Raw genomic sequence first — 26,622 nt, forward strand, 5'->3', positions numbered from 1 at the left:
CCAAAGAACAAATGATTAATTTGGTGTGGCTTTATTAGCAGCGACACCAAACGATGTCGGAGAATTCCATGTTTTCACATACAGTAGTAGTGCACTCTGGCCCTACACCAGACCTGTTGTACGGGCCAGAGGAAATTCGGGTTAATTTTTACAAAACATTATACTTGCCTCAACTTGAATTTCTTCTGATCCCTCAAACGTGAAGGCCTTCAGGTTTGGTTGAAGGCGGATGCTGTAGTTGACTGGACAAGCATCCAGTGGCAAACGCTGGAAAGGTTTTTTGTCTGGCATACCTACTCTGAGACTGAAGTTACGACAAACTACTGTCGGCGAGATAGACGGACGCCTGTATCTGCCAAATAATGAGTTAGTAAGGTTGAAAAAACCGTAAGTTTGTGCTGAAGAAGAACAGGATATGTGAAAAGGTATACGTCTAATGACTGACAAACCACTTAAACAATACAGCCGAAAAGAAAGTGGGAAAACCCCTTTCATAAAGCAGTCTACTCAGTACAGAAAAAGATCTACGCTCACGTTTCGGTCTGTGTCTGTTCGATGTTTGATACGAACCGCGTTCATTCACAGGGTTAGAAATGCGTCAGCGAACGAGGATTGCTCAATCATTGTTGAAGAGACGCTTACTGTAAATGAAGCACGGATTTAAAAGTGAAAGAAAGAAAAAAAAACTTGTTCTATGGAATGTTATGGCGTTTATTATATTCAAACTTTTTGTAAGTGAAGAAATTTTGACAATATCCACATAACTACAAAATCTGTTTATAATTTTACGGATACTGGTTTTAATATTAGTGTGCCTTTGGCAATTTCCGGTTAAAATTAAAGTCGTCTGCTGTGTGTTTAGCATGTGCTGGAAGACTACATTGGAAAACGTATGCTATATTTAATTTAGCCTCTCTATTTAAGTGAATTTTCAATATCCGTGTATATATAGCTTTAAAATTATATGCGTTACTTTATAGTACCATTCCACAAATCGGTAGAATCGCACTCGCTGTCCAATATCCCGTGTTTCTGCGTTTAGTCAGACTATCATCATAGTCACTTGTCGTCATCGTTTTGTTCTTCGAAGACATAAGGTTTACCACTGTACCCCAGACCTCAAATGAGTGATTTATCTCCACAAAAGTGACCTTACACCTCCCTCAACAGTTTACATGGCAGTATTATATTCCCAATTTTCAAGGACAGTCATTTTACTCTCTAAGAACTCGATAAGGATAACGAATCTTGAAAATTTGTCAAATTCCAAAAACGAAAAATGGTCTAACAAAGATTGTTTATAATAACTTCAAGAGGTGCGAATATATGAACCAAATATTGTCGCATAAACATGTCACTTTAGTCATAGTATAACCACATGGGGTTTGGTTTGGTTTATTTTGTTTAACGTCCTATTAACAGCTAAGGTCATTTAAGGACGGCCTCCCATGCGTGCGACATGCATGCGTGTGGTGAGTGCGTATGTGTGTTTTGGGAGGCTGTGGTATGTTCGTGTTAAGTCTCCTTGTGATAGGCCGGAACTTTTGCCGATTTATAGTGCTACCTCACTGAAGCATACTGCCGAAGACACCCAGCAGGACACCCCAACCGGTCACATTATACTGACAACGGGCGAACCAGTCGTCCCACTCCAAGTATGCTGAGCGCTAAGCAGGAGTAGCAACTACCATTTTAAAGGACTCTGGTATGTCTCGGCCAGGGGACAGAAGCCAAAGCCTTCCTCACAGGGGCGAACACTCAACAAAAGGCCAAAAGTGAGGCATTGTCAAGGGAGACATTAGGAAGAAGAAAGCTGTTAAGAAAGAATAGAAAAGATAAGATCCCAAATTTAGTCGCCTCTTACGATCATGCAATGGGGGCAGCAGGTACAATTCTTACGCCCTACCTGCAGGGCAAACCACAGGGGGTACATGTAGGTGTGGACCTACATTGTATACATGTATGTCACAAAAAATAATTGTCCGATAAAAAAATTGCCTCTTCCAGATATGACCCGTCCTAGAACTTAAAGATATATAGTCGTGGGATCGGTCATACTTGGAAAAGGCTATTTTTTTTATCTGACAATTATTTTTTTGTGATGCGCAGGTCCGTGCCTACCCCCTGTGGGTATAACCACCGGAAGTGGATGTTGCCCAAGTCTTCGGGCAAATTTGGCGAATAATTTTTTTCTTTTTTTTACATAATCTGACATCTTGACCTCGTGTAGTTTTCGAGTGAACTGATTGAATCTACTTTCTTAGTTAATTTTTTTGACACACTAAATCATGTGACACTATATATATGCGACAAAAAAGTTATTTTGATCATTGGTTCTCACGGATATATCGGTCATCACACTCGAGGGGTGAGGTCGCATATAAGGATTGAACCCGCCCCTCTCATGTGATAGCTGACATATCCACTCAAGCCTATGATATAGCCATTACTTTTACTTGCTGACAGTTCTTGACACAAAATTTACAATCTTATATATATAATTGTGTATTAAAGATTGTCATGATTTATATATCTGAATTGTTTACTTAAAAAAAAGAAAAAGAAAATATCTGTATAAGGGAAAAGGCCATAGCAGCTAGTCTCCATTATGACAAAAATGTTAGTTTTCATAGAACAAATGTTTAGTTTATTTTAAATGACAATGTATCACACTATCTCATATTATACAATGTATCATGATAATTTATACATGTACATGTTGTGTTATCTCTAAAGTACTTTTAATTACCAGAAACTTAGAAGCTTTGTTCAATATGATTTATTATCCACACATTCCAACCTGGAAGTTAGGAAGCAGGAGGACGGACCTTTCATGGAACGTCTGTGTGAAATAATGAAAACTAATAAGGAGAATGGGACAAAAGGTATTGAGGCTCGGTAAAAGGCCACAACAGCCAACCAAAGGAACCAAATCACAACCTGTCACAATTACATTTAAGGACCAACAAGCGAAAACTGCGTTTATGGGAAACGTAAAAAAAAATCTTGCAGATGAAACAAACGAAAATATTAAGAAAGTCAGTGTCGCACACGACATGACACAAGATGAAAGAAAATCCCTTAAAGAAAAGGTAGCTGAGGCTAAAATGCGTTCTGATAATTCGGGGGAATGGAAATACATTGTCCGCGGCCCGCCATGGGACATGCACATACTAAAATTGAAGAAAACGCAAAAAAATTAGGCCCATCTGACAAAGGATTACTTACTCGGTTTAGCATTCTCTTTACAAATGCAGATACCTTGATAAAATTTAAGTTACAAGAACTAAAAACAGAAGCAATGCGGGATATTCCAGATGTAATAGCTATTTCCGAAGTAAAACCAAAGAACTTTAAAAGAAAAATTGAACTGTCTGAATATAACATTGAGGGATATGTCACAATATACCTCTAAATATGTCCAAGTATCTGCCAGGGAGAGGCATGATCATGTACCTAAAGCAAGTCTTAAGTATTCCCAAATTACGTTAAGCAATATAGAATTTGTTGAGCTTAATTATCTTGTGTGAAGTAAAACTGAACTCTAAAGAAAACTTACTTGTTGGCTCTCTATACAGAAGCCCAAACTCATGAGAAGAAAATTTCAAAAACTTGTGTAAATTGTTACTAGAAACGGCTAAAAGGAAATACAGCTATAAAATATTAGTTGGGGATTTAAAGTTACCGGGGATCGAATGGTAAACTTGTAACACAAAAACCAACGAAACATCAACCGAGTTCAAGTTTATAGAAATCGCGCGGGATTCATACATGTATCAGCATGTGAGGCAACCAACCCGTGGAAGGGTTAAGACAATCCAAGCGTTATAGATTTAGTTCTAACAGATAAAGAAGATTATATTGAAGCTGTTCAATTCAACCCTCCTCTGGGCAAAAGTGATAATTCAGTTATCAATATCCGCTGTAATTTTACCGCCGAGATAGAAAATGTAAGAAAAAAGCGTTATTTCTACGATAAAGGAAATTTTCACGAACTGTCTCGAAAACTAAAATAAATTGGCAAGAATGTTTTTCGAAGTGCGAAAATGATGTAGAAAGACAATGGACAATATTTAAGGCGATATTAGAAGAATCAATCAGCGACACTATCCCAGTGCAGAAAATAAAATCACAGCGAAAATCCAATAACCACAAGATCCAATTAGATAAAAAGTGCTGAACAAAGTTAAAAGAAAGACTAAATTATGGAACAAATACCTGCGAACACAGGATCATGAAGTCTATTCAGAATATTGTAAAGTAAAGAATCAAGTGAGGACACTTACAAGGAAGGCAGTAAAACTCTATGAGATGCAAATAGCACAACAAGTGAAAGAAAATCCTAAAAAGTTCTGGAAATATGCAAAATCGAAAACAACGATCAAGTCTAATATTTCAAATTTATATACAAGCATGAATAAGGAGGATATTACGGCAACAGATTATGAAAAAGCCAGTCTACTCGCGGACTTTTTTCAAACATTATTTACGCAGACAGACGATCGAGAATTGCCGGAGATTGAAATGATAGATGTAGAACCAATTACTATACCCAATATTTCTCCAGAATCGGTAAAAAAGAAACTGATGGAATTAAAAATTTCGAAATCTCCAGGACCGGACATGATTAATCCTAGGGCCCTCGAAGAGGCTTGTAATGTCATAAGTCATCTGTTATCGTTGATATTTAAAACATCCATAGAGACAGGGAAACTACCTGAGGATTGGAAATGTGCTAATATAACAGCAATATTTAAGAAAGGAGATCATAAAGAAGCTTCCAACTACAGACCAGGTAAGCTTGACTAGTGTTGTTTGCAAGATACTTGAATCATTAATCGGAGAAGAAATTATGATCCACATGAGGAAAAATAGGTTATTTAGTAAAGCACAATTCGGCTTCATGAATGGTAGATCTACGGTTCAACAGCTTCTCAATGTCATGGAGAGATGGACAGATATTTTGGATAATGGAGGATGCGTGGATGTTATATACTGTGATTTTATGAAAGCCTTTGATAAAGTCCCTCATCAGCAAATCGTACATAAACTCTCCAAATATTTCCTCAATTTTCCTCTTGGATTATAGCCTTTTTACTTGGAAGCAAACAATGAGTCGTAGTGAACAGTGAAACATCACAATGGAATCCAGTAATAAGCGGTATACCACAAGGATCTGTGTTGGGACCACTTCCCTTTGTATTATATATAAATGATATGCCAGACGTAACGAGCAATGGAACCGGAACTTATCTTTTTGCTGACGACACGAAAGCATTTAGAGCAATTAATAATGAACAGGATTGTAAAATTCTTCAGCAAGATATATTTTCGTTAAACAAATGGTCAGAAACTTGGAAACTACAATTCCATCCAGAAAAATGCAAAATGATGCGTGTAGGATATACAAATATGGATCCCTTTAACTACAAATTAAAAGAAAGTGCTCAACACTTAACATTTGTTGACTCAGAAAAGGATATCGGTGTCACCATAGATAATAAACTTACATTTGATAAACATATCTGTGAAAAGGTTAACAAAGGTTAACAAAGCAAATTCTATCATGGGAGTATACACGGAGGACAATGGAGTACATGAACCCCTACAGATTTATAATGTTATACACGGCTTTAGTAAGACCTCACATCGAGTATGCGGTCCAAGTCTGGTGTCCTCATCTGGTGAAACATATAGAAACAATAGAGAATGTTCAACGTCGAGCAACAAAACAAGTTCCTGGTCTGTCTAATCTGTCATATTATGAACGTCTACAAAAACTGTCACTACCAACGTTAGCATATAGACGGTCTCGTTGAGACATGATTAAGGTCTATAAAATCATCTCCGTAAAATATGATGGGGAAGTCGCAAAATTGTTTTCTGTAAATGTTGGGCCAATCACTCACGGACGTAACTTAAAATACATAAAGGATTCTCAAGATTAGATGTCAGAAAATATTCTTTCACACAGAGAATTGTGGATATGTGGAATAGTCTCCCATTTGATGTTGTAAATGCCATATCAATTAAACAATTTGAATATAAACTTGATGAACATTGGAAAAATCAGCCACAGAAGTACTGTTTCAAAGAGAAATCAAGCTGTGAACTGAACAATTATTTATTATTTCAATAACTTTATTACGAGCTGACAATCAAAGGATGTAAATCCTGTACATATTTTATGTATGCTGTCAGAATAAATCTATGTATCTATGTATCATGTATAGTTGATGAACAGTTAGCTTTGATCTGGTGTTATCAAGCCTCTTCTAGAAGATCTATTGAAGGTAACAATTATCTCTTAAGTTTTCAATCTGAAATGTACTGTTACTGTCCAGTCTCAGAAATCTTCTAACGAATTATCATAAAACTCCAGTGGCTAATCCAACAGATTCTGTGCATAATATGACAAGATAACATACCCTAGTCAGGCTCCTCAGGCTAAGAATTGTCAAAAGTATCTTGCCGTGTAAAACCTCTAAAATTGTCGGAGTAGACCGTATTTTAGTCTAACCCAACCAGTCAAACGTCCCCATATTTTGGGGATATATACATGGACATAGAAACTATAGTCGACTTTAACAACAACTACTATAAAACCTATATTTTTGCCTCCACTGTAATAAAACTCTCTTCAAATTTATGACAAGTGCTTATCCCCCTCCCTTTTACAAATCAATTTGTTATTTGACATGTTACCTCCATGTTGTAGAGCTCTGTTTGCTGCATTGACTCATTCTAAATGCGTGTACCAATTAAATAAAAACCAGCAAGACAAATGTGTGGCGATAAATTGGCTCACTTTTTTAGGAGTGGCTGCAATTATTTTATTTTATTTTCATTCTTTTATGTTGATAATGATAATTGAAAAGATTTTGATTATTAATAGTATTTCTTTGAATTCTTTGTATGAATAACACCTTATACAGCAAAGGTGAGCGGAAGATAGATTAGTCCGCCAAAATGACAATATATAAATGATATATATTGTCATCCGCCACCCGAACTATCATTACATTGATAACTAAGGAGGGGGCCATTTGCCCCATATTTTCCAAAATGGCCCACCAACACTCACAAATATCTTCAATTTTCTATGTTTTGGCCCATACCTTTTATGAAATCTTGTCAAAATGCCCCATGATTTTTGAGTCCAGGGTGAACCCTGCGATTAGATATGAACATAATCATATTAATGGCATTTTAGATAGCAGTGACAACCATCACAATATTATTTATTCTTGCTATATCTTTTTTGCTGTTATTAGTGAAAATATGTATAGAAAATAGGAAAATACTGCATAAATATTAACATAAGGAATATTGTTTCTTCAGACTTCTATAGAAGATGTGGGCTCAGTCAAGCAGTGGAGGACAAAAAATTTGTCGAAGATGTCTGAGGTTCATCAGATCAACACAAAGATATATCAGTCATCAAGAAACATGGACATCACCCAAGATAAGGAAGGCTTTTGTAGACTTTTTCAAGGAGAATTATGATCACCAGATTATTCCTTCTTCGTCAATTATTCCTGTAAAAGACGGTGGAACATATTTCACAAATGCTGGAATGAATCAAGTATGTAGACTTTAAGCCTATCTAAATATCAAAAACAGCAAAACTGTTTAATATCAGCTGGTAGGATTTTCTAATCTCCTGTACAAAATTAGTTGCAGACCTCACAAAATTCTAATTGCATTAATATTTATTGACGTCTACAATTACACTTCATCAGAAATATATCATAGGTACGCCGATCTCACGAAATTCTATAGCTAACATAAGTCGAAGCATGAAAGTACCCCACTACTGTTAGTTATGCTTAGAAAAAATTTACCAATTTATGCATAAAAAGATTAATAAAGTTTGTACAGACTTGGCTTTTAAGCTTTTTCAGAGCAACAGCGCTAGCTAGTATATATAAAAAGCTTCCAATTAACACTTATAAAAATTGTTTTTACTGGAACATATTCCACCAACATAAACCTACCTATGTACATGCTTCTACTTTTCATTATAAATACTTGCTACTATGATGTGATAATTTGTGATAGACTTTATTGATTGTCATTGTTGATATGTACCTGTGACCATATTACCTTAGGTTTTGTGAGGTAATTTGATTATAAGCTTATACTTTGTCGCCGGTAAATGTAACGAGACACGGATCGGATCGCCCCATGTCAGTTATATTAACAGTAACAGTCTGATTACAGTAGCCATGCGAGTGGGCTTATCCTAAGCCAGGCTCCTGATACAGATGGGATGAGGTTATAGTTTTTAGAGTGTGAGAGGGTTTGTAAACAAGTTTGGCAGTGTTTCCGTATTTCACAGACCTCTGATGAGGGGACTACAAATATGCATCACTGGAAATACCGGTAGTAAAAGTAGTCGTCACTTAAATTATAGTAATTTGAAGCGTATCTGACATGTTTTTGGTTGCTTTTTTCTTATATTCTTATCATCTGAAATATTTTGATTGTTTTCCACTTTTAATTCAGAATAGTTGTGATCATAATGTTTTGAATTACATGTAGATTTTTTCTACACTGTATATGTTTCTTACTACATGTGAAATAATATGCATATGTGAATGCTGACTGATACATGTAACATTCAGCTAACAGTACAAAGTATCTCTTATAAAAAAATATCACCATAATCTTTTAACCATATTTATTAAATGATTCATATATTTTTATTTACAAGTTCAAGCCAATTTTCCTGGAAAGTGTTGATCCCAACAGCAAGATGGCTCACTACAAAAGAGTGACTAACCACCAAAAGTGTATTAGAGTTGGGGGTAAACATAATGATCTGGAGACTGTGGGAAAAGATCTTTATCACCATACTTTCTTTGAAATGTTAGGAAGTTGGTCTTTTGGTGATTATTTTAAGGTAAGAAGGATATACATTATTATAATTGTCATTAAAAAGCACTGGGAATAAAAACATAGTCTTACTAAATGATGCTTTGGAATCTTGTTTAACTTGTCAATTTCATTTTGGACTCTTGAAGTTATCTTGTATATTTCAACAAAAAAGATTTGATTATCATGAAATGAAACTTCAAAAGCTAATCAAGGATTTTTATTGCGGAACAGTTGAAGGTTTATATGTAGAGTGTCATTTTACCCAACAGAATGTATATATATAATTACCTTATGTTTAACAGGAGGAGGCATGTGCCATGGCGCTAGAGCTGTTAACTAAAGTTTATGGCCTGCCAGTTTCTCGTCTGTATTTTACATACTTCAGTGGTGATGCCAAACTTGGGCTGCATCCAGACCTAGAAACCAAAAATATATGGCAGAGTTTAGGGTATGTCTGCAACATGTATAGGAAGTCGAATTTGGTTTCATTAAAAAAACATTTTACAATTGCATTATCAACAAATTCCTTGTAGCCTTGTCTTCTATGATAAAATAGATAGATAATCACCAGATATCTTGTTATTTGTGAATGATTAAATGTAATGTTTCAGGGTATCTATCCCAACAGCAACTTTCAAAAAATGTAGCATAACAAAACCGTAAAATTTGCTCATTTCATTGGTGCTAATTTTGCAGTTTTCCAAACATATCAAAACAAACATGAAGTTACAATTATTCATGGAAACATCCTTGTGGAACAAACTATAATTTGATGTTTAATTTGCTTCTTTCAACTTAAAGGTACTTTTTTCATGATTTTGTTCTATCTTCAACAGGAGCTAAAATTGAACCCACCGAACCAACTTTAAAACTATTTTTCCTGTATATTGCAGCATACCTCAGAAGCGTGTCCTGCCTTTCTACATGGAGGACAACTTTTGGGACATGGGTAAGACAGGACCATGTGGTCCTTGTACGGAGATTCACTACGACCACACAGGGGATGGAACCGGAGTACACCTCGTCAATAGGGGCTCCCCACAGGTTGTGGAGATCTGGAATCTAGTCTTCATGCAGTATAACAGGTCAGTTATTTTCATTCAGTAATCAATTCTAATATAATTTCCATTAATTTATTAACTTAAAGTCTATATACCGATCACCATAATGTTTTATGTCAAATGGTTACTGGTCAGTTTTTATCATGGCCTTGCAATGTATCAAATTTGCTCGATAGTAAGGGTCAAAACCTAGTGATAATGCAGTTATTTATACCAAAACATGCAAAGAATTGCACCAAAATTTACAAAAAGACAGATATGGAATTTTCCCTTTTTAGCTCACCTGTACCAAAGGGCCAGGTGAGCTGATGCCGTGGTGTGTTGTCCGTCATCCATCTGACATCAACTTTTGATTCAAATGACTTCTCAAGAACCAAGAGGCCCAAAGGCCTGATATTTGGCCTGTAGCATGCTGGATGAAGGGCTACCAAGTTTATCCAAATGAATGACCATGAATTTTATTCAAAGTCATAGGAGTCAAATACACTAAAATCTTTAAACAACTTCTTCTCAATAACATGAGTCCAAGGGACCTGAAATTATGCCTGTAGCATGCTGGGGTAAAATAGCATGCTGAGGTGAGGGACTAAAAATTTGTTCTAATGAATGACTTTCACTTTTATTCACGGTCATAGGGGTCAAATAGACTAAAATATTTAAAAAACTTCTTCAAAATACCCAAGAGTCCAAGGGACCTGAAAGTAGGCCTATAGCATGCTGATGTATAGGGCTACGAGGTTTGTTCAAATGAATGTCCTTGTCCTACTTTCAAGATAACAGGGTCAAATCTTTAATCAACATATTCTCAATAAACAAGAAGCCCAGAGGCCTTATGTTAGGCATCTTACAAGCTGGAATGAAGAGCTACCTGATCTGTGTAAATGAAGGACCTTGGTTTATATCAAGGGTCACAGGGGTGAAATTTTATTTTAAACAATTCAAAAAATTCTCGCTTATAATGATGACATTTGGCCAGTGATATCCTGTAATGATCGAATCACATCAAGCTTAGGACATTGATATTCAAATGAATGACGTTAAGATAAAGATGTTTTACGTTAAACCCGACTTCTCAGATTAATGCCAGGTGACTGATACAGATCAATTGGGCCTCTTGTTTTGTAACTTTGTTATTAGTTAATTAGCAAGAGTCAATTTTATATTTCACATTACTTACAGTAAAATTAATTACAGTAATTAGCAAAGTTAATATTTCATATTTCAATTCTGATTGGATAAAATGTATATTTTTGATTGGTTAACTATCACTGTCAATACATGATTCTGATAAGTTAACTTGTACATCACAATACTCCTCATTGGTCAACTATTGCCGTACTTATTTCTAATCGGTTTAAAACACAATGCTTGATTTTTGATTGGTTAGCTATCACTGTAGACATAATTTTAGGTGTGAAGATTCCACTCTAACAAACCTTCAACGACATCATGTAGATACTGGGATGGGTCTGGAGAGGATTGCTGCTGTTCTTCAAAACACAGAGTCTAACTACAACACTGACCTCTTCTATCCTATATTTGATGCCATTGCGAAGGTAGGCTGCAGTAACTGTGAGCTAAGACCACGGTCCCTCAGATAAAGGTTTAAGAAATGAACAAGATAGTAGGACTATTAGGTTAGTTGTTTCTGCAACAATATCATGTTGGTTTCCCATATGCATTATTCTGCTGCATCAGAAATCATTGGCAACTCTTAGCAGCAGGATAGAAAAAGTTCAATAAAGCTAATATGTTATTTATGAACATCAATCAAAGGTAACTTTTAGTTCATGTATTAGGTGGTGAAACACAACCATTGGTTTATCACAATACTTTCAAATTGTGATATCCGGTGCATCAATACATATATTTGATGCCTTGAAAATAATCTAGATACCATTGTATGTTCATCCGATCCATCGTCTTTAAAAGTTTATATAACGCTCATTGAATATATCTCAAATAAACATTCTAACACGACTCGTTTGCAACTCATGTTTTGATTGGATACGGACCATGTTCTAATCTGTGATAGAACCATGATCAATCGCATTAAGCCCAACCCATCGCGATTAAGCCACGCCCTGTTTCTAATCGAAACAATATGGCGACAAGTCGCCTGTATGGAAATTAAATCCGCAACATTTAGGATTAAATTAAAACATATGCTCAGCGATATGATTAAAACCATTTCCAGTGCCACATCCCTAAATTACACATACACCAACCATTGTGTTAGGGCTACATCAATAACTGTTTTGTCACAAGCTGGAGTAGAGTCAAGGGCTATTATGAGAATTTCAGGTCACTGTAACGAGTCGTCACTGAAGCATTTTAATGCTAACAGTTCGGAGTTGCAAAAATGGCAATACTTTGACATTCTCCAAGCTAGAGCTGGTGTTAATCAGAAACCATCATGCCCGATTCAATGTTCTGAACAAACATTCACCAACATCCCCCTTCACAATCAGTTGGTTCGTCAGACCCAACAACAAAATAAACAACCTCGCCCTCAGCCGTCTGACGTCACTCAACAAAGTCAACTTATCTTTCATAAGAACTCTCAAAAATTCACAGGACAATTTGCAATTCATAATTCAACTGTCAATATCTATAATTATTATAGTTTAAATATGTACCTGTTAAGAAAGAATACTCTATATTCATCAAAAGTTTTAACAATGTCTGTATTTCTAGGTCCCTTATTTGTTAAAAATGTCAGGTGAACTGTAGGGCTAGGATTATAACCACGTAGCAAACACATGAACAGAAAGTATTGTACAGTACAAAATGGACTGTATTTTGTTGAATGAATTAAACAAATATAGTTGTAGCGGGACTGGACTGGGTCGATCATCGGTGACCAGGTAGCTCAATTGGTAGAGCATCCGGCTAGTGTTCGGAGGTCCCGGGTTCGAACCCCGGTCTGGCCGCTACATTTTCTCTCTCCTGTTACAAAATTGGCGCCCAACTAAAATACCCACGGTGGTGGTATAAGGGTCTCGTGTGTCTTCGAGGGCGAAGACTTGAAAAAAAGGAGGGAGGTGTGTAGCGGGACTGGACTGGGTCGATCATCGGTGACCAGGTAGCTCAATTGGTAGAGCATCCGGCTAGTGTTCGGAGGTCCCGGGTTCGAACCCCGGTCTGGCCGCTACATTTTCTCTCTCCTGTTACATAGTAAATATTGTTCTTACCGTCATTTATAATATTGATTAAAACGTTCATTCCGTCTGTTTGTAGGCATCTACAATGTAGATCTTGCCAAAAATCCAAAATGAAATGGAACAAGTGCACTGATTTTGTCGAAATGCACATATCGCTATGCATACAGAGTAAATCCAAATATGTATTTAAATCTTCGGTAACAAGTCTTTCACAACATTCCAAACACGCTGCTTCGTCAACATACAGATCGAACTCTCACGATTATGGGTGTGGCCAAATGACCGACTTTGAAAGCTTCTTTCTGATTGGTCAGTCCGCTATAGTATGACACGTCACTAGCGGAGGTCACAGAGTACTTTACAGCGTACTTGTAGCGATGTAAAACAATGTTTGTATGTATATTTGACAGTAAACGTGTTAGAATTGGGATAGTACTTTGTTTTTCTTGTTGATCTTGTAGCTATGTTGCCCATAGGGTCTAATAATGAAGATACTGAATACTACATAGCCTATAAAATTAATAACTTTATAGACTATTTTATAAAATTTATAACTTTATAGACTATTTTTCACAAAAATCAGATTGTTACCACAGAATATCAACCATTGACCGAGATAAATCAGCCTGAAACACAGCTAATGGAGTCTATTAATCTCAAAAATATCTCATAATGAGCGTTACACTATCAATGATACTATTTGTGCTGAAAATATTTGATTTTATTAGGAGACAAAGATGCAACCTTACCAGGGTTTGGTAGGAGAACAAGACAAGGGAGGGATTGATACTGCCTACAGGATTGTAGCCGATCATATTCGCATGTCATCCATATCCATCAGTGACAATCTATTGCCCAATAGAGCTGGTCTTGGGTAGGTTTTAATTACAGATTTAATAATTAACTTGAAGTCAGATTATGTTCGAACAGACTTTTTTGTCCCGGACCGATTTCTTTCCTATAATGTGTTATAACAGATCATGTGCAGATCATTTAGTCAAGGACTGACTTTCATCCAAACTGATAGTTTAGTCATGGACAGATTTAAACCTGAACATATTTATTTGTTCCCAACTTACTAATCTATTCCATATGAGACTTAAAAAGAACAGACAGATTGTTTCTATATGATAAGATAATACGATTTTGATGGCTCACCTGCCTGTTGTGTGTGGTGCAGTGTTTGTCTTCCATTGTCCCTCTGGCATACTCTTTTTCATTCAGTAAATTGTTTATGGACACATGATGAACAACTTGCAACAATAGAAAATAGACAATCACAATTTAGGTATCTTCTTTTCAATAACCAAATACCTAGAATTAAGATATTTAGCTGTTTAGGTTCCTGGGGTAAAGCCAAAGAGTTTCTGAAAAGAAATTACCTTGACCCATATCCAGGCTGAAAATGGCAACACACTCAAACAACTTTTAATTAACCTCAAGACCTAGACCTTATGATTGTCAGTGGAAGATTCCTAGGATTAAGCCTGACAAACTTTCAATAAGAAGTGACCTTGACCGAAGCTCATGACATTACAAGAATAGAATCATGATCTTAAACTAACATCTTCCTGTGATGAAGTCAAGCATATTTTGCAAAACAAAAGGACCTTAACCCATGCTAATCGGGGTTACAGGTTTTTCATGCCCACTTAATACTTGCAGTCCCAACTTATTATTTAGTTATTGTTTCATACATTATATTTAATTGGTGGATTATGTTCAGCGATTTCATGCAGATTTAATTCCATTTTACTTTGTACAGGTTAACCCTGAGATATGTCATGTCACAGTGTTTCCATCAGGCCTACCAGGTATTAGGAATGCCCCATGGCTCGGTGTCTGGGCTGGTGGATGTTGTTGTTGACAGTCTGGTGAGGACATAAACATAGAAAAGCTACATTATTTGATTTACGTTTATTTTGTTACATTCATTAGGACCTTGTATTCAATTAAATTGATGCAGATGCCGTAAGGTAATCATGATGTCCATCTTTTTATATGGGCAATCAGCATTTCTGGAGATATTGAAAAAAAATGAAATTCATCAAAGCTTAATTTTAAATGTTGTAAATGTTTTTAGACTTGTAAACATTTTGTTACGAAAATATGAGAATATATTTACAATTTAACAAGACATCAACTGATGAAATAGTCAGAATAGAAGTCAACTGTCAAAATAGTCAGTGTCACCCTGACCTATAACTGGTAATTTAATGTTCGAGGTAATCAGATCAGATGTCAATGTCAAATTTGGTATTGTAAGCCCACCATCATCAGATGGTGAGCTACAAATCGCCAAATGCCCAAGGTCCATCATTCGTCTGTCGCCCGCCTGACATCTGTCCATCTGTAAACAATCCTTGTTATCGCCATATCTTGAAAAGTACTAGAGGGATATTCCTCAAACTTCATGTGTAGGTTCCCCTTGGTCCTTAGTTATGCCATTTGAATTTAGATTTTTGATCAGAAAATCAAAATGGCCTACAAGCGGCCATCTTGGATTTTGAGAATTTAGTTTGTTATCTCTATTTCTCGAAAAGTACTAGAGGGATTATTCCTCAAACTTCATGTGTAGGTTTCCCTTGGTCCTTTGTTATGCCATTTGAATTTAGATTTTTGATCAGAAAAACAAAATGACTGACAGGCGGCCATCTTGGATTTCTAGAATTAAAGATTGTTATCACTTTTTCTTGAAAGTACTGAAGGTATATTCGTCAAACTTTCATGTGTAGATTCCCCTGGTGCCTAGTTGTGCCATTTGGATTTAGATTTTTGATCAGAAAACAAAATGGCAAAAAGGCGGCCATCTTGGTTTTTTATAATTGAAGTTTGTTATCACTATTTCTCGAAAAGTACTAGTCTGAGAGGAATATTCCTCAAACTTCATGTGTAGGTTCCCCTTGGTCCCTTGTTGTGCTATTTGAAATTATAATTTTGATCAGAAGAAAATATTGCCCACAGGTGGCCATCTCAGATTTTGATAATTGAAGTTTATTATCGCTATTTCTTGAAAAGTACTAGAGGAATATGCCTCAAACTTCATGTGTTGGTTCCTCTTGGTCCCTAGTTGTGCCATTTGAATTTAGATTTTGGATCAGAAGAACAAAATGGTAGACAGGTGGCCATCTTTGATTTTAATAATTGAAGTTCAATATCAATATTTCTTGAAAAATACTGGATTTCTTTGCAGAAAAGTACTGGAACGGATGTTTCTCAAACTTTGCATGTAGGTTCCATGTGTGTTTATGTTATCAGATTAGTGAGAGAAAAAAAAGAAAGAAGGGAAAAAAAGAGAGAAGAGCATGCAGTCTGACATGGAACCTATTCAGATCATTCTATGGTGGGCACCAGGCTCCCTTTGGGATCTCTTGTTTTCTGTAATATTTGCAAAAAAAAAAATTGTAGTAAAAAGGATCTTGAACTGAATTCCACTTCATGAAGGATAGATGAAACTCTTCCCACATTTTGGTTAACTATAGTTTTTGTTTAACTTTTAATTCAGGGAGAGGCCTACCCAGAACTACAAAAAAATCACTCAAAGGTAAGAATTCCTATGTAGTGCTTTACAGGTATATTTTATAATAAGAAAATCTTATAAAATGGGTGCTTTAAAGAATTTTTCATAGAGCAATTCTTCTCAAACTCTTTCTGTCCTGAACTTTTAAAACATTTAGCTCAAAATTTGTTTTCTCTATTGTTTTTGATTTCTGTATTTAGATTAGAAATATTACAAAAGACACAGAAAAGTGGTATACAAGTTTAGTTTCCAGTTCAGAAAAGGCTTTCAGCAGATTTGTTAAGAAGACTTCAAGCAAGAGGGATCATAACAATTTGTCAGGTATGTAAGAGACTAATGTCTCAACTTTCAGCTTCAAGCTTCGGTTTATAGCCCATCAGATCACTGGACTGTTTGTATTAATCTTCAGCAGTTGTCCATATCTGTCACTGATTCATTCTTAACTCTTGCTAAATGAGGCTTGATGATGGGCTGTTCAAATCTCCCATATACCTGTAAAAGTCTGTAGTAAGTCGTTTATCCTTAAACAATTTTTTTTTAAATTTCTCATTAAGTACTGCATGTTAAATAATTAATGGATTTAATTTTGTCTCTTTCTATGTCTTCATAATAGAGATGTTATTACATTATGATTCCCCTACCGGTAACCTATAGGTTTCCTCTCTGCCCAAATGTTGTAAAACCTCACACAATGATAAAGGACAATGATACCTCAAGTTTTAGTTTGAGGGATTTTGGGTCAAGGTCATGGTCACTGTTACTATTTTTAGCAGGGCTGGTAGGGCCGGGATATGTATTGCTTAGGCAATACTTAAGCAATACACAGTATGCTTGTTTTAATTCTTAATTATTTCACATACCGAGCTAATAACTGCATTAAAGTAGATATTCAAATCAGAATTTTGATACATTATATATTTGGAGACTGATCAGTACCAGAAGTGATATCAAAATACTGTTATATCAGATGAGAAATTTCATATTCAAACTGTTGAGTTTAAATTCCTGAACTTTGTGTTATTACCACATAATGATATACTGGTATACACTTTACTGTATATCAGTTGAAGACATGATGAACCTTCACAAAGGAAAATACGGTAGCAAAGTTCCACTCACCATTATGCAAGAAATTGCTGTGAAACAAGGATACTCATTGGATGATGTCGCCTTTCAGGAAGCCATTATACAAGAACAAGAGTTAGATGTAAGTTCATTTGTTTATTTATTGTCTTACAGGAACTGGGTCATAACCAGACATTGTTTTTCATAGGTAATAATAGCATTATATAAGTTGCCTATACATATAAGGTTAAATATTGCCAAACTGTGTTTGTGTTTTTTAATGCAATATTCTTGTTTTGAAAAGAGACCTTAAAAATTGTAATATTGATGTTTAAATGACATAGAATAAATGCACTTGTGTTAATAATATGTTATACTTGTTTCATTGTAGCATAATTCTGAGAAAAAAGACACACTGAAGTTAAATAGAAGTATGATAGAATCTCTACAACAACGAGGCATTCCCTGCACTGATGACAGTTTCAAATATAGCTACTCATCCAATGGAGGCAAATATGGTAGTATGAAGATCGACTTTCCTATGTAATATTATTTTCTTTTACCATATGACTGTAAATCTGTTACTATCATAGACAGCATTATTATCAACTACAGGGAAGATCTTATACTTCACAATATACCTAACAGCATATGTTTGCTTAATTTTTGAAATTTTGAGATATAGGAGAGATTGCACATAATCAAAATATCAAGCTTTAGAAAATAACCTGTGTTAAGTGCAAAAATGCTTTCAAACTACAAATACTTATATCTGAAATACCAATCTAATAGATTGATTACTATATCTGAAATACCAGTCTAATGGATTGATTATATTTTTATTATTTTAATAGAATTAAAATTAAAATTAAAATATTTTCTGTCTACGATTTGGGTAAAAGACTGGATTTCCCTGCAAATTTTGAAATTGTTTAAGCTAGAGAAAGCTATATAAGCCTTTTAAAGATTATGTCCCTGTAAATGATAAGTACTGTATTATCACCTTCATGTTCACTGAGGCATGAACCTCAAACCACACTTTTCTTTTAATTTACTTAAGTTTGAGTCCAGAATAGCAAACAAGGACAATCATTGCAGTTAGATGTGGTACATCGTACATCAATAAAAGGGGATGTCATAATAGTATATCAATGATAGATATAGCTCTGTTTATATCAGTTGAAATGGTCAGAAAACATGTGTACAGTGGTTGTCTTCATGAAGGTACCTAACACAAAGAAAGTCAGGTTAATGAAAGTTTAAGACTTAAATTTAGTAACATAATATCAAGGTATAGAATCTATACCTTGATATTATGTAAATAAAGTCTGAAACTGATCTAAAATTGTACAAATCATCTTTCATTCAGCCCTAATAATGGCTGTTCAGGTCAGATAAGCACTTGGCAACCACAGTTGGGTGTCAGACACTGAAGTTTTGAAAGAAGTTTAGTGTTGAAAAAATATACCCAGTTCATGCGCATGACCCCACCAAATGTCACCCTTATCTTAAGAACAACAACCCAATGTGATACTTATTTTGTCAATATTAAATGTTATAGAATGATACAAATTATCCTCAAATGTAATTTATCTATTTCAGCATTCCTTGATGATTTAAAGTGCAGTGTACTAGGACTTGTAGATGGTGAAGGCTTTGTGGATGAGATTGGTGCTGATGTTCAATGTGGAGTCATTGTTGACAAAAGCATGTTTTATAGTGAAGCTGGTGGCCAAACCGCAGACATTGGCTACATTAAGACGGAGGTACAATTTATGAAGCAACACTAATAGAATCTTTCACCTTCACTTCTAGAGGACATAGAAGGATTGTAAAAGCAAGGGAAAGATGTTTTATTTGCCAAATGTGAGGCTTGTCAAGGTTTTTGCATATTAAGAATTTTCCCAAGATTGAAATTGCTTACCTCGGCCCAAAAGAGGATCCTTTTTTGTCTCAACTCTGGTATACCTGTGATTTATGTGAAATTGATGTTTTACTAATCAGTGTATTGTTGACCTTAATTTAAATAATTGTAATTTGATATCTAAGATTTTTACAATCTATGCTTACAATGGTATCTCCTCTTCTCCACCTGTGTTGAGACAAGAGGATACAGAATCAAATTTGTAACATTGAATTCTAATGTGTAGTATCACAATTGATAAAAAAATCCTTCACTCTTGGGTTGTGAAATATAGATATTTGAATGTAGTTTTTTTCTCATACAACAAAAACATACTTTGGCACACCCAAATATACTATGTCAGGACATATTGGTTGTCAAGATGAAACTTTATCATGATGGTCTTCTTCAAACAGCATGGATCCTTTAAGGTAGAGGATGTGCAGTCATTTGATGGCTATGTGTTGCACATTGGGCGTGTTGAGAATGGAAACCTCAGTCTGGGTGAGACTGTGTCACAGATGATCGACCAGGTACTTGTCAGCCATATCAGAATTTATTGTATAAATGTGGTGATTTCTGATGCTCTATTACATGTTTTCTCTCTCTTAAATATCTTCCTTTCCATCAATTCTCACAAATATAAATATATATATCTATATAATTATGAGAATCTTCAAACATTTGTAAGCATGCTTCTCAACTTATAAATCAGTAAGATCTAACATTTGTGTTTAGTAAGTGTAATTTGATTGAACTTACAAAGGGCTTTTCCATTAAATTATCTACCCAACGGTAGGACTCCAGGCTTGTCGAACAGGGATTACCAAAAGAAGGCATTCAAAAATGACAAAAAGGATTAGACACAAGTTCTTACAACTTGGTTCAACACCTTTGATGTTTTACTGTCTATCAATTGTTTTTCAAACACTATATTCTTGAAGCTTTAAAAATATTTGATTGTGTAATTAAATGTTTACAATATGGTATTAATACTAATAATTTTATAGAATAAATATTGCTATTTAAAATGTATATCTTTTTGTGTAGAAACATAGGTTGGGATGTATGAGAAACCATACAGCTACACACCTATTGTTAGCAGCATTGCGTAAGATCATGGATACCAACATTGAACAGGCTGGTTCCAGCATCTACCCCGATAGCTTCTCATTTGACTTCACTACACCTGTAAGTCAATACATGGCTATGATAAGCCTGCACCAACAGATTTCCCCTGTGCAATATATTGAAACTACTCTTATTATACATGGGTAATTAGCGTAAATTTCCCCCTCGCATAAATTTCCACGTTTACAGTTCTCAATTGGACATTAAGAATTATCAGGGTCACCTTCCTGATCATGACCTCTTCAGTGGTTCTCCAGGCTCTTTGGTTTCCTGCAACAATAAGATAACACTTCCATCCGGACCAACAAGAATGATTGATATAACTTGTTTGCAATTGTTGTAAAATGAATAAATGTTTTTCTAGCAGATTTGGTTGTATTTCATTTTGTTGATATTGAAGTATTTTCTTTACAGGTTAAGATGGAATCTGACCATGTGACACAGGTAGAAGATGTAGTAAAGGAATCTATTCATAGGAATGAGCCAGTGGAGAGAAAAATGTATCCTCGAGATGTTGCTATGGAAATGGAGAACATTGTACCATTGAGGGATGAGGTACAATATTACCTTTTGTTCAAACAAACGTGTTGATTTATACTGTGGCATGCCCTCAGTTATTGATCCATCAACTAAATTTCCTTGAAAATCCATTATGCCAGAAATAGTGGACTAGATATCATTGTTGTTCTGTAGCGTGGATTGGTGAATGAGACTCCATTTTGTATAGATGGGAAGAAGAGGGGCTCTGCCTCACAAATAGAAATAGACATAAGTTCTTACATCCCTCTCCTTCTGTACTTATAAATGGAAGTTAACAAAATTTTGGTAAGGGGCATTTTTTGTATGAAATGGTCTCAATTTTTGTGTCTATATGTTCTGATTCTCCTGGGAGAAGCAGGGTATAGAGCCTAATAAGTGAAATTGAAGTCAGCTTTAAGTTTATGTTAGTTAAATTGTTTGCTGTTTTGACAGGTTTATCCCTCGGATGTGTATGTGCTTAGTATAGGAAATTCTGGGTCTGAAAATCTGAGATCTACAGAGCTTTGTGGAGGAACGTGAGTATAGTTAAATATTTTCCACATCTCTTATTTCAGAGATTGTTCTTGTTGTATTTCCTATATATTAATTGCTTTTAAACATTGAACATTTAATGATAAAGTTTAAAGGTAATTGATTACACTTAAACATATTTAGTATATACTTGTCAAAATTGGAGAAGGGTTTTGTGGTGTGGCATTGCCCATTTATCTGGCATAAAATTTGTTTGTTCTCAGTTTTTTTACCTTTTTTCTTTTGGTAAGCTTTATTATCACGAGACCTCGTGATTTTGTTTTAAAGTGATCTCTCTGAAACTTTATTGAATTTGTTTCCATGGCAGATGAGTTATGACTTCTTATAACTTTTTTATATTAATTTGCATTTTGTTAATACAAAAAAACTCACTTTAATAGCATCAGTCAGGCATACATTTTATATTGTTGATCTATAGTATTTTTTTTTTTTTTTCTTTCTTTGTCAACATTTTCATTTCAGTTTTCACTGTACTGTTTTGCAATATCTAGTGATTAAATCAGCCTTTAAACTTAATAGCATTACACTAATTTGTATATGTCATGTTTAATAGACTCAAGTTCAAACTCATTACATATAATGACATTTTTAATGTTCAAATTTTCAGATAAAATTTGGTCCTTTAAGTTCTAGTTACAAATGATGAAAATTTAGTGTGTTGTTGTTTTTTTCAGTATTTAGTATAATAGTCCAAACACTTTAATTAAAAGAATAACTTCCTCTACACAATATTGCTTCTGTTTAATTTTTGTTTACGTATAATAAATAACACTCTGTCAGGTTTAATGCGGTAGCTCTGTTTCCAGTCATGTCAGCAGTACTGGTGACATTGGAGATTTCTACATCACCTCAGTGATCAGGGCCAATCAGGCTACAAAGAGAATATATGCTGTAACAGGGCAACACACACAACAGGTAAAATATGATATTTCTGACCCATGTACACACAGCTCCACATAAATCACAGGGAATGCATTTCCCCCATACTTTGCAGGTACCGTTCATTTCAGTTTTAGGTAAGTTTCAGTTTTCATGTCAGTTTAAGCACAGAGATACTTGTTCGAGTGCTTTACGTTTATGTTATAGAAGAATTTAAAGGTTTTGAGGAAAATAGATGAAAATAGATTTTTCTATGTACATGTAATTACATCTGAAAATTTCAATAAGATTTTCATCTGCAGTGTATTGATAAAGATCCATAAATCTCACCCTAATGTAAAAGCAAATCAAGGTCCAATGTATATAACATAATTATTTATTTAAGTTCTAGACACCAAAAATCTAATATTTTGCAATTAAGGGCTGAATTTTCTGTAGCTGACACATACTTTCTATATTGAAAAACATTTTTCTTTTCATTAATCTGTTTCAATATGATTTAAGGTTTATGAAACAGGAAAGAGGGCACTGGAGTTACTCCAGAAGGTCAAGTCTGAAATTAATGACAAAGACAAAATCAAAGACCTTAATGAATGTGTCCAAGAACTCAATGATATGGTAGGTGCCGTTTTCCATATCATTAGATTAATACATGTTGTAAAAACATGAATGACGTCAAGGTTATTTTTAAGTTTTGCCTAGTTGTGCCATGTGTTGCCATGTATAATGAAAATCAAATATATCAAACCAGTTTGTGGTTTTGTATGAATTTGTACAAAGAAAATTGCTCTTTTACTGTGTTTGATACAAAGATTTTTTCAATTCAATTATTTGTTATAAGATATACCAAACATAATGTGTATACTTCCACTCAAGTGTCCAGTATTAGGGCCAAATAAAAAGGCCTAGATATTTTTCCCTGGGGCAGAGATGTGTTGATGTCACCTCCCACTGGAAATAAATATTTTTGGTTTCCTTTTAAGGTTTAAATATCACTGTTAAATACTTTTCATGCAAAAACCAGAATATTATTTAAAGACAAATGGATTTACAATATCCATCTGATAGAGATGTCAAATAGATAACATTTTTGTGATGATCACATAACAACTTTTTGTGATTTTGTTTCCAGTTTGGTTTAGTTATGCCAAAAGTAATGAGAGACCAAGTTTATCCAGAATTACCACAGCTGTCAAGGCACTTGTCCGGCCTAGAATCGGAACGGCTTACTGCTAATGCCCAACAGGTATAGAGTTTTATAGCACTGAGAATATAGTTAAGTGTACGAATATTGAATATAAACAAAGGGTCCAAAGGACTTTTCCATTTTAAGTATTAAGATTAAAAAAGTTCAAAAAAAATTAATTTTGGCATGACTTTGCCTAATTCAGTCAGAAATAAATGAAACATTCAATCTTTTTTAGAATTTCATTTTAATGCCAGATTAAAATTTGAAAACATTAAGCAAGGGCACAGCCACAAAAACCTTATACATTCCAGTCGGGAGATAGATATAGTGAAGCTTCCTTATCGACTTTTGAGTGTGGTTTGTTGGGGGTTTACAACTGCTTTTCCACTTTGAAAGGGAACTGGCCCTTTATTAACTTTTCATTTGTCATTTTAGGTTATTACTAAAGTAATTGAAGCCCAGCAACATTCAAGTTTTGTTCTATGCAGAAGTGATTTAAGAAAAGAGAAGCAGGTATGACATTATTAGTTTTGACATAAGATGGAGTCAGGTACTCATTTTATTGAGGTGATATCTGTACATAACCTCAAGTCCCTTTTTTGCTTTTAACAATACCCAGTTTGCTTGTTTTCAAATACATTTGTATTTTATTTCCATGTATACTGGATAGTCTGTTATGAAGTATCTTATACTTGTAGGGTATCAAGCTGTTACTCAGACAGGCAGACGTAGACAAACCTTTATGTCTGGTATCGGATCTGCAGGACTCCATCTTCATAGCTGTAACAGGCCCTAGGGTAAGACAAATGTCCTGACATTGTGAATATCACAACATTATAAAATGAGTCATAATTCTATAATATTCCCAGAAGAACTGATGTAAATAAATTGCAGTTGAAAACAATTCCTAAAAAAACCAATGTTTCATATTTTCAGACTTGTTCAAGGGAGATGAAGGATGTTGTAGATAAAGTGATGAAAACTTACAGCTGTGGAACCATGTTTGCTCAGAGTAAAAAGGACAGACAATTATATTCTACTGATCTGAAAAAACATCTGATGACCGCAGAAGAAGCTGATGTGGAGAAAGTGTATGAAGTTACTAGAACTATATTGAATTCTCTTTATGCAGAAGTTAAACAAGGACTAAACTAAATGTAACCAAGGATTAAACTAAATGTAAACAAGGAGTAAACTAAGTGTAAGAACATACTAGGACAGTACAAGATTCTGTTTGTGCTGAAGTTCAATGGGTATTAAACTTAACACTGAATAATGTATGTGATACAAGTTTTTATTTGAAAAAGAAAATGAAATTTGAAAAAAAAAAATTAAAAAAAAAATAATTTATTGACATGTTTTTTGAAGTAATCTTATAGTAAAACTTTTAAACTTCAGGTTAGAATCAAGATTGTTTTTTAAAATATGGCAAAGAAATCATCGCTGATGCTATACTGAGGCAGATTTAGTTAAAGGTGAAAATTCAATATAGCTGCAGCAGTACTTGTTTATGTTACCAAAGTGAATCAATGTGACTTAAGATTCGCTATGAAATGTTTGTCTTTTTTATGATGTTTGACAAAAATGCCTTTTTCCTCATACTTTATTTTTTTTTACATTGTGATATGTGTTCACTAAATGTGGACATCAATTGCTAACAAGTATTATAACTATAATTATATTCATTTACAATCTATGATGGCTTGAAAAATGTAACTCATTTGTGGGAGAACGAGAAAATTTAGAATATACATTTTAGTTACACAATAAAAAGAAGAAAAAAGAAATGATTGCTTTAGACTGTAAATGCACAAAGTTTTAGCATTGCAGCAATTAGGAGTTACTGGTATACAGTAACTGTATGATATGAAACTGCAAATGTTTAAAGCCCCCAAAAAATAAAATAATGTGCAAGTCACATGAAATTTCTGTTTTCCTGAATTTTTGATAATCTTACATTTATTTTAATTCATATATGAAAATCATTATATGTTCTGTGAAATGAAAATTCTAATAGTTCCTGTCAGAAATCTCATATAATGTGGGAACTTTGTGATCTTCAATACAGGTATATGTAATGGTCCATTTGATACTTGTTGATAAAAAAAAATTGGTAGGCTATCTTAACTATGGAAATACATCGTATACTGACTGTTATTATAACCATTGGTATGCACTATCTGTTTATATACATGGGTCTTTGTTGATATCAAAGTTCATGCATGGCCATATAGGCATGAACTGGTACTGAATTTTTGGATATTTTTACTTCAGTTATGTTCGACGTTATTGTTCTTGTAAAAGAAACTTGCTATGAAAACAAAACAAGACAAATAAATTTATGTATGCTTTGTACAATGAATTGCTGATTTTGTATGTTTGCTGAATGCTTTCCTAAGTAATAGATTAAGATAAACACAACAGCAAAAGAATACATTAAAGCCAAAATTGATTGAAACTGCATCATACAGCTTTGTCCTTTTAGGACTCGTCAGTTATAGTGGTCATAGGAGTCAACCAAAACACTGGAAATAGGTCAAAAGAAATGTCAAGATTTAGATGGTCAGGTACATGTACAAAAGACCATGATTTCAATAAATTCCATAATTTTCAATATTGGGTATTAAAAGAAAGTTATAATTAGCACATGTGTATATTCTGAGATGTGACACTATTCAAATATATTAAGACATGACAAGAAGGTAATGGTAAACCTCGGGGACTAAAAAACACCAGCATTGTCTACCACCTGCAATCTC

At 34.5% G+C, this 26,622-nt stretch overlaps 2 protein-coding genes across 3 annotated transcripts in view; one reads left to right on the forward strand and one right to left on the reverse strand.

Annotated features, from left to right (window-relative positions):
* The window catches only part of LOC117339115 (puromycin-sensitive aminopeptidase-like), a 32,079-nt gene extending 31,527 nt beyond the window's left edge, over nt 1-552 (reverse strand). Inside the window, exons 1-2 of one of the 2 annotated variants that reach the window (XM_033900521.1) lie at nt 535-552; nt 169-352 (exon numbers count right to left, since the gene is read on the reverse strand). In XM_033900521.1, coding sequence (XP_033756412.1) covers nt 169-291 — 123 coding nt within the window. In that variant the 5' untranslated portion in view covers nt 292-352; nt 535-552. The other variant, XM_033900520.1, reaches the window with a different exon arrangement.
* A 283-nt stretch (nt 553-835) lies between these two features.
* Nucleotides 836-26,221, forward strand: LOC117339114 (alanine--tRNA ligase, cytoplasmic-like). Its single transcript, XM_033900519.1, has 23 exons — nt 836-890; nt 7,342-7,585; nt 8,717-8,905; nt 9,183-9,328; nt 9,774-9,965; nt 11,353-11,497; nt 13,834-13,979; nt 14,871-14,979; nt 16,611-16,649; nt 16,826-16,946; nt 17,690-17,832; nt 18,082-18,208; nt 19,293-19,456; nt 20,010-20,126; nt 20,644-20,784; nt 21,139-21,279; nt 21,697-21,779; nt 22,602-22,710; nt 23,179-23,292; nt 23,807-23,920; nt 24,299-24,376; nt 24,562-24,660; nt 24,800-26,221. Exons 2-23 carry the CDS (start codon nt 7,355-7,357, stop codon nt 25,016-25,018), a joined length of 2,967 nt encoding a protein of 988 aa, XP_033756410.1. The 5' UTR covers nt 836-890; nt 7,342-7,354; the 3' UTR covers nt 25,019-26,221.
* The last annotated feature ends 401 nt before the right edge of the window (nt 26,222-26,622 follow it).

The sequence above is a fragment of the Pecten maximus genome, chromosome 12 (genome assembly GCF_902652985.1).
Source record: "Pecten maximus chromosome 12, xPecMax1.1, whole genome shotgun sequence".
NCBI lineage: Eukaryota > Metazoa > Mollusca > Bivalvia > Pectinida > Pectinidae > Pecten > Pecten maximus.

Excerpts from the sequence above, each read along its gene's own strand:
- LOC117339114 (XM_033900519.1), top strand. The coding sequence starts at position 7,355 with ATGTGGGCTCAGTCAAGCAGTGGAGGACAAAAAATTTGTCGAAGATGT. Across the intron at positions 16,947-17,689 it reads GGATCATAACAATTTGTCAG|TTGAAGACATGATGAACCTT; the intron begins GTATGTAAGAGA and ends ACTGTATATCAG. Across the intron at positions 18,209-19,292 it reads ATCCAATGGAGGCAAATATG|CATTCCTTGATGATTTAAAG; the intron begins GTAGTATGAAGA and ends TATCTATTTCAG.